This window comes from Macrosteles quadrilineatus, unplaced genomic scaffold (assembly GCF_028750875.1).
Source record: "Macrosteles quadrilineatus isolate MER2022 unplaced genomic scaffold, UCM_ALF_1.0 Scaffold_601__1_contigs__length_44869, whole genome shotgun sequence".
NCBI lineage: Eukaryota > Metazoa > Arthropoda > Insecta > Hemiptera > Cicadellidae > Macrosteles > Macrosteles quadrilineatus.
In genome coordinates this window covers 3,994-13,621 of record NW_026543194.1, presented here as the reverse complement: position 1 = coordinate 13,621, position 9,628 = coordinate 3,994, and the positions used below count along the sequence as shown (strand labels likewise).

Genomic DNA, 9,628 nt, shown 5'->3' with positions numbered 1-9,628 from the left:
GGCTTTTTGGGACATGGTTTATGAACACTTCAGGCAAACCAGAATTTTTACCCGATGGAAAAATATTTCCTTCACTTCCTCAGGAGGAAAATGGACCATCTCATCTAGTGGAAGGCCTGAGTGGGTTGTTACACAAAACCCCTACAGTTACAACTGAAGAACAAACCACTCCCCCTCCTGGCGAGTGGACTATAAATCATACAGGGTATGCAATCTTAGTTCCTTTCCAAAAAATGAGGCTTTTTGGGACATGGTTTATGAACACTTCAGGCAAACCAGAATTTTTACCCGATGGAAAAATATTTCCTTCACTTCCTCAGGGAGGAAAATGGACCATCTCATCTAGTGGAAGGCCTGAGTGGGTTGTTACACAAAACCCTACAATTACAACTGAAAGAACAAACCACTCCCCCTCCTGGCGAGTGGACTATAAATCATACAGGGTATGCAATCTTAGTTCCTTTCCAAAAAATGAGGCTTTTTGGGACATGGTTTATGAACACTTCAGGCAAACCAGAATTTTTACCCGATGGAAAAATATTTCCTTCACTTCCTCAGGGAGGAAAATGGACCATCTCATCTAGTGGAAGGCCTGAGTGGGTTGTTACACAAAACCCTACAGTTACAACTGAAGAACAAACCACTCCCCCTCCTGGCGAGTGGACTATAAATCATACAGGGTATGCAATCTTAGTTCCTTCCAAAAAATGAGGCTTTTTGGGACATGGTTTATGAACACTTCAGGCAAACCAGAATTTTTACCCGATGGAAAAATATTTCCTTCACTTCCTCAGGGAGGAAAATGACCATCTCATCTAGTGGAAGGCCTGAGTGGGTTGTTACACAAAACCCTACAATTACAACTGAAGAACAAACCCTCCCCCTCCTGGCGAGTGGACTATAAATCATACAGGTATGCAATCTTAGTTCCTTTCCAAAAAATGAGGCTTTTTGGACATGGTTTATGAACACTTCAGGCAAACCAGAATTTTTACCCGATGGAAAAATATTTCCTTCACTTCTCAGGGAGGAAAATGGACCATCTCATCTAGTGGAAGGCCTGAGTGGGTTGTTACACAAAACCCTACAATTACAACTGAAGAACAAACCACTCTCCCTTCTGGCAAGTGGATTATAAATGAAACAGGGCATGTAGTGTTAAATGTTTCTGGCAAACGACTTAATGGGACATGGTTTATGAACATTTCAGGCAAACCAGAATATTTACCCTATGGAAAACCACTTCCTCCCCTTCCTCGGGGAGGAAAATGGACCATCTTATCTTGTGGAAGGCCTGAGTGGGTTGTTACACAAAACCCTACAATTACAACTGAAGAACAAACCACTCTCCCTTGTGGCAAATGGATTATAAATGAAACAGGGCATGTAGTGTTAAATGTTTCTGGCAAACAACTTAATGGGACATGGTTTATGAACATTTCAGGCAAACCAGAATATTTACCCTATGGAAAACCACTTCCTAACCTTCCTCGGGGAGGAAAATGGACCATCTTATCTTGTGGAAGGCCTGAGTGGGTTGTTACACAAAACCCTACAATTACAACTGAAGAACAAACCACTCTCCCTTGTGGCAAATGGATTATAAATGAAACAGGGCATGTAGTGTTAAATGTTTCTGGCAAACAACTTAATGGGACATGGTTTATGAACATTTCAGGCAAACCAGAATATTTACCCTATGGAAAACCACTTCCTCCCCTTCCTCGGGGAGGAAAATGGACCATCTTATCTTGTGGAAGGCCTGAGTGGGTTGTTACACAAAAAGGGGAATGTGTATCACCCCCTCCTGATGGCGAGTGGATTATGCATTATACAGGGCATGCAGTCTTAGTTCCTTACCTAAAAGGGAGGCATTATGGGACATGGTTTATGAACGCTTCAGGCAACCCAGAATATTTACCTGAAGGACAAGAACTTCCGCCCCTTCCTAAGGGAGGAAAATGGACCATCTCATCTTGTCCTAAGTGGGTTCCCATGTCAAGTACTCAAGGTAACTTTTACAACTTTAGGGGAAATTCCATTAAAAATAATAAATATTTCCTCATTTAAGGTTCTTACAAGTAACTTTAATAAAAACCCTGTTCTATTCTATTCTTACAAAACTGTATATTCTTAAATTTTTGTTGGTCACACATCACAAACATCAGAGATTTCAAAGTGTATAGAATGCAATAAGACCACTTCAAAATTAATATACTTCTCACTTGTCACATGCTCCAAAATTGGGTTTACAGTTAGACTACAAAAATTAGTGAAATTTGGAGCTATTAGACAAATGAAGTCGAGAATTCTAGCTTCAGTTCTTATTATCTTGAAATAACTTCCTAAGTCTTGGGTCAAGCATGACAGAGAAAACAAGTTTTCTTTTGAAACAACAGCTACCAAAGTTCCTGTTTTCTTAACTCCATTGTTAACCTCATTTGGATCAGGGATCATTTCAAATTTTGGCCATTCATGTTCTGATAGCAACAACAATGTTCTTCCCTCCCACCATCGAGATTTTATTAGCTGGGTTGGAAAATGACCGCTAGAGAGCAGATCCGCTGGGTTGATGGAGCCCGGAATATGTCTCCACTGTTGGGCAGAGCTAACTGAAACAATTTTTTTAACTCTGTTCTGAAAACCGACCACTGATGATGGTTGTTGTTGATCCATGCCAGGACAACTGTAGAGTCAGTCCAAAATATATTATCTCTGTCATCAGGGCATACTGAAATCTGAAGAAATGCCTTTTCAATATCCGATATGAAACCAATAGCATTTTGTCTGAATTTAGTTAGAACAAGTGGTATTAGCTCAATTATGTTAGGACCTTGTTCCATGGAATTGTTCAAACTATGACCATTTAGTGTTGACAATGGATGCGTCAAACACTAGGCGCACCTTAGTTGTAATACTTTCTTTAAAAACAGCTCTATGGAGAAGGTAGTGTACATTAATATTATTCAACTCCTCATTTATTTCTCGGTTATTTCAAGTTTAAGCCATGAACCAAACACAGAATCATAAATCATCGTACTTACCAATAAGTTTCAGTTTCTTGGTAGTAGAACAAAGTCTCTTTTCTGCGACGTATTTGTTGTCCTCTAGTACAGGCTGTCCTTCACTCCAAGGAAGATGCACGACATATCTCCCAGAATCTTCTTCTTAAACAGTATTTTTTTTAAACTAAGCTACTTGACTATCCTATTCACTCCTGAAGTTTTTTCGTGCCAGTTAACTTTATTTGTAAGAATCAATAACATCTAAGAAGTCATTCTAGTTGCACTGTCTGATTCAGATTCACCAACTAGTGTCCATCCTAGTTTTATTTTCACAGCAGCCAAATCATTACCTGTTTTTACATACTCCGATGTAAACAATTTAGGCCAACTGTCAGCTCCAAGAAGCAACTGTATGTCACTTACTTCCTTCTGATGATCCACAAAAATCCGACAATATCACACCTTTTGCTTTGAGATTTTCATATATTCTGACGTCCGACATTTTAGGTATGAATCTGCGGATACGAGGTGTGTCCAAAACTTTGAAATCTTCATTAAAACCATCAGTTTGTGGATTGAAGTTTTACAGAATAAACTCCATGAAACCTTAAATTTGTTTTTTGTCCCCCAAACAACTCTTGACTTGTCACAGTTTTACCCATTCTCTTCAGTTTTAAATCAGATTCAAATATAAATTTTTTGGCTCCCAGAGTCAATCAACGTACAAACTGTGTGTTCTTGGGTTCCCACAATGATTTTCACAAGAAGCGTGCTTAGATAAACCACTGTTGATTTACTAGTACTGTACTCGACACTAATGCCTGACTTGTACTATCCTCAGAAATAGGTACCTGTTCATCAGATTTTTTAGTTTTATTTAAGGAAAGTGGTTTATTTTCTTTTGTAGATCTTCACATTTAATCGGATAGTGTTTTCTTAACAAGTTGCCTACTTTACCATACCTTTACCGGAATTACTCATGTGTTGACCTTTTAAACACTTGAAAGAAGATCCTTTCTTCTTTAAAATATCTTTTTGCTTAAGAAGAGTCATATCCAAAGCTTTCACCCAATCTTGAGATCTGTGGTTTTTTGGTTTTATCACAAAACACACAAGTCAATGAATAAGTACCTTCCGTAGTCAATACAAGTGCCGCAACCGAAGGCTGTTTCTCAAAAGGCTTTCTGTTCGTTTTGCTTCTCAAAGTTTTATTTGTTTTATTAGAAGATCCCAAAAAACTTGAGAGGAACTTGCAATTCCAAACCCTTCCAATTCCATGGAGACTTTTTGTTTCCCCTCTACTTCGTTTGTAAGGAACGCCACAAATTCTCCAGGAAATCTTTTGAGGAACTTTTATGATTGTTGGAGTTGTGGTTCATCGTTCTCTACCAAAGTTTGAGGACGTCTTCGAGCAGACTTGATGGAAATAACAGTGAGGCAAATGCTCTGAAGTCACTTAACATTCTTTAAGTGTAACTGGATCTTGTCATAAAAATACCGACAAAGTTGGTTTTTCTTTACTTGTGACGTTCTATATCGTTAGAGCCAACATTTGCCTCATGTGCTCTGAAGAGATCGTCTCTTCCGATCGACTCTTCAGAGCTTCAACAACTTCGTTGTACATTTCAGGTGTTGCAGGGGTAGCTTTCAACCAAGTCACGGGCAGGCGATCCAACAGCAGTTGCCATTATAAGATACTGGATCTTATCTGCTGGGTATACAGTTTGGTCTTGGTCGATCTTCTTAATTGATCCGAAATGGAAACCACTCGCCTAGTTCCCTGTTAAACTCTTTTAGTTTCAAATTAAGGTAACTTGTATCAGCGTCCTGCTTTATTTGACCCTGAACTTTGTTACGTTATTTCACTTTATTCATCTTTAAGTGAATTCTTTTCATAAATTTTTAGATGATCCACTTCTTAGAAACAAGATGATATTGTACAATATATTCACTTTGCCCTAGAAGTTCTTCATCAATGTCCTTCATTTCTCCCATCACCTTCTAATAATTGATCATATATTGACGAATTTAGGTCGTTCAGAGTGCAAAAATGATTATTATTATTTTCAAGCGGTGCTGATACTTGTGTAAAATCATCTATTTCTTTCTTAAAAATATCTTTAAGTTATTTAACTGTCACAGTAAATGTCCTTCGAATATCAGATCTTGATTTCTTTAGTTTTGTCAGCTCAGCCATCCTTATAATAATACGTGAAGCGATTTCTACGAAACACTACTCCTCCGTTAATAATGGACAGATTTTTACAAATGATGTGTCAAAATTAAGTATTTTTTGTGTAGACCACTCACCAATTCCTGTAACAAAAGTCCTCGAACTTTGCCCCACAGGCTATTTAAATCCCAATGTATTTCTTATGAAGAAAATATTTTGTTAACTTGAACAGTTGAATAATTTGTATTAATTACAGCTGTTCATAGTAAACACATGATACACACAAAAGGGTTCGTTTTCAGTTTCGATAAGTGGAGTGGAGTGATTGATTACATTATCTTTGAGTTGACTCTTTTAAGTCATCGGAAATTATGACTGTTATTCGTTTTGAAATAACATCCGTAATACTTTGCAATTGCTCAAATTCGAGCAACAGGCTCACACATATTCTTAAATTTTTGTCATAACACAACACAATGTTTACAAAAAGTCAGAACATAAATCAACTATATGATCATTGTAATTCCAAAAAGTAGTTAATGAAAGTCTTAGTTTAAGAAAGTCTTTTAACTTCAATTCTTAACAGTAACTGTGATGTACGGTACGTATTATTGCTTGGTCGGTTTCTTCTTATGTAACAGGAGATTCAAAGGCTAAAAATACCGCCAAATCTGGAGATGAATCCTATGCTGTCTCCATTACTAAAATAATAACTGATAATGCCATTTCAGGAGCTACTTCAGAACGCCACTACGCACCAACACCCACAAGATCACAAATGCCACCCAAAGTGGAAGATGGCAATCTCCCTAATACCAGTTTACAGGAAACATATCCAATAGATTCTCATCCTGCCACAAGCAAGGTGTATCAAGATGTTTATAAAACTCTGCAGAATATTGATGAGTGTGTTAGCAAAATTATGCACAAACTAGGTTAACACAATTAAAGTAAGGATTCATATTGGCAGAGTATTCCTTTTATTTTATCATTACTTGCATTCCATCAATTTATTGTCACTACACAGAGACCATTAACATTATTAGATTTTTTTTACAACACAGGCCTTTTAAATCTGTGTAACAAGTATTTTTTTAATTTAAATTCTCCGATACAATTAAAGATTTTGAGAGACATATTTACAATCCTGTAAAATAGCAAACCTAGTCTAGTGAATAATCAAAAGTTGCCGAATTGATCCTAGGAAAAGTCAATAGAGTAACTTTTTGAGGCTTCAAAAATGGAACCAGCTAACTTTGATCATTGGGTTTTGGTCCTGGCTAAGACTACGGCCACACAGGTGTTTTTACACATAAACACAGTGTAAAAACACACGAAAAATATGATTAGCATCAAATGTAATGTAAATCCTGTGCAGTGTGTTTTACTGAAATAGCGGGTTCCCACTGACTGCGGTTGTGATGAAAAATGAGCTGTGGCATATTTTTGAAGATTTTGCATCAGCGCCTCTTCAGTAATGTCCAATCTTGGACATATTTAAAAATGCCAACGCTAAATACCAAATAGTATTTGGTTGATAACCTGATGGTTAAAAATTAAACTAAATAACAAATTAATTAAAAACTAGGTGAAGCCCGTTGAAATCAATGGTCCCTTTAAGGCTTACATTAATTTATCTGACTGTGATAAATAGAGTGAAATTATACAAATTTTGAGCAATTAGCATTATTTAATGAGTAATAAGTGTATAAATAATAATGACTATTGGCACTATTGCGTTAGTTACAAAGTATGGTTGATCATTCCATGAATAAAATATTTCCCATACCATACAGTACGTGATCAAAGTTATTATTATTAGTATGTTAACTGGTATCTCTTCTTTTTGGAAGAACCTTTAAATATTATTAAAATCGTATTGGTGGATCTTTTGTGGTAAACACTTCTGCGATTTCATCAGTGTAGTGTAATGCAGATTAAATCTATGCTTTTATTTGAGGAAAAATATCTGTTTGTTGAGAAGGCACGTTCTTACTTCAAAAGTCCACCCTTAAGCTGTGTAAGTTTGATGTTTTCCTTCATTACGTCGGTCAACATGCTGTACTTCTGTGCCAATAAATAACCTTCTAACATAGTTTTGAGAAAAATTGGTCATGGGGTTACTGTTAAAAGCTGGAATTCCTTAACATGCGGATGTCCAGTTGCTCAGCCTTATCAATTACTTATTAATTAATTTTTTATTGTCAAAGTGTAGTGTTATTTTAAAATACAGTACCTCACAAGCAAGTGGACCACAGTCCGTAACAGGCCACTGTAAATCATCTGTCAATAAAGGTAATATTTTTAAGCAGGGTTTCTGTGTTTGGGTGTTATTAGACACAATGAGAGCACAATGAACTTCTTCTGCAGATGAATAATCTTTTGGTCAAGCAAGGCTGTAGCCAGGACAAATTTTCGGGAAGGGGGGGGGTTTGGTTAGTGGCGGTTGTAAGGGGGTGTTGTGGGGTGTGGAGCACACCAAAGAAAGAAGGGGGGTCTGTATGGGCCCTCTCCCAGGAAAATTTTACATACATTTTTGAAGCCGTTAGGTGACTTTTTAAATAAGATATTAACTCCTAAAACTTTGTCTAATCCTCCAAAAATACCCATTTTACCTGTTGTTTGACATGAGCAAGTAGACAATTAAAAAATTGCAGACTAAGCGAATTTCAACTTGTCTGATTACATTTTTACTACATAAATACAAATTTTTTACTACAAATTTACTACATAAATAAAACATAAGTTATATATTCCCAATTTAAATAACATTAGATTTAACGAGTGCTTAGGTTAGCTGGTACGGGGAAGGTAAAAGTGTTTTTGACAATATGTCAATAGTATAGGATGAAATAAATAAATTTGCCAAATTTTATCAACACTATATCCATAAACAAGTAAATTACAACAGTTTTCATTTTCTCCATAAGAATAACATGGGAATTTTAAATTACACTTTTTTTTATTTTCTCCGTGACCGTTCCGTTAGGCATACAACAGCGCTTCAATATACTAAATTATTTCTTTTTTTAAGCTGTACAAAATGGTTGAGAAAGAAAGTACAAATTTTTTTTGTTTTTAGGTAAAAAAATTTGAAAAACCCATTTTTACCTAGGAGGATTAAACATTAAGGAGAGAACACGCTGTAGTTTCGTTGAAGCCAGCGTACTGGTGGGGTTTGGGGGAGGCAGCGCTACTCTCCCGCCCCCCTTTTCATACTGCGTTGTATGCGTTACTGGAAGATTTGGCAACAGAAATATCAATTATCTATTTAAAATTTAGACTTCATCATGCTACAAAAATTAAAAATTTAAATTCTAACCGTAATATTAGGAACCTATTAAGAGGAAAAGTCATATTTATAAACAAATATTACGTTCAAAGGTGAGTAATTTACACAAGGATGACTTGTTTTTAGCGAATTTCCCATATAGGGAATAAAGCTATTACCGTAGTAGGGCCTACTCATGGTAAGACCTGGACGCGGGACCGATTTTTTTTCGTTTTGAGGTCCCTAGAGGCCAAAAACACCATTCGTTCAAATTCATATATATATATATATATATATATGTGTCCGTCAGCACGATAACTCGAGCAAAAATGATCCGATTTTGATGAAATTTGGTACAAACGTGTAAACCTACGTTTATTCAAACGAGTTCGCAATCCAGCATGATCGGACCATGGGAACAGGGGTTTATGGGGGATTTTATGGGGTAAAAATAGGTTTTTCCCATTTTTGACTCAAAAAACATAAAATTTTGCAATTTCTTTCTAAACCATTTTGTAGAGCTTAAAAAAACAAATAATTTAGTATATTGAAGCGTTATTATGCGCCTGATGGTTACGGAGAAAATTTAAAAAAATTGTAAATTTAAAATTCCCATGTTATTCTTATGGAGAATAAGTAAACTGTTGTAGTTTGCTTGTTTATGAACATATTTTGATCAAATTTGGAAAATGTTTTTATTTCTTACTAACTATTAACATTTTACAAAAAAAACAGTTTTACCCTCCCTGATGCAGCAAACCTAAGTACATTTTAAACTAATTCTATTTAAATCGGGAATAAATGTTATATTTTTTAGTAGACATTTCAATGTAAATCCAATCAGTCGAATGGAAATTTGCTTAGTCTGCAGGTTTGCTGCGGCGGGGGTATTTTTAGAATTCGTTGTCCTTGTTTTTATTTTGTGTCATACTTATATTGTGTATTATTTATAATACTCTAACCAGAGCGCGGGACTCCGGTTCATGGGGTCCCGGGTTCAAATCCCGCCATACCACCAATGGCTTTTACTGTTCATAAATTAAAACTCAAATCATGAGTAGTACTGTATGTATATTTGAACATTTTCTTAAAGAGAAATAAAATAAGTTTTAATCCTTTAAAAGAATGATAAACACACTTTGGCGGTCAGAAGACGCGACGATTGTTGAACATTTACAC

The 9,628-nt window shown here is 36.0% G+C and overlaps 1 protein-coding gene across 1 annotated transcript; it reads left to right on the top strand.

Annotated features, from left to right (window-relative positions):
* Nucleotides 1-957: 957 nt before the first annotated feature.
* On the top strand, nt 958-6,144 carry LOC128982568 (uncharacterized). The gene is made up of 2 exons (XM_054401524.1): nt 958-2,011; nt 5,910-6,144. Exons 1-2 carry the CDS (start codon nt 958-960, stop codon nt 6,116-6,118), a joined length of 1,263 nt encoding a protein of 420 aa, XP_054257499.1. The 3' UTR covers nt 6,119-6,144.
* Nucleotides 6,145-9,628: the final 3,484 nt, after the last annotated feature.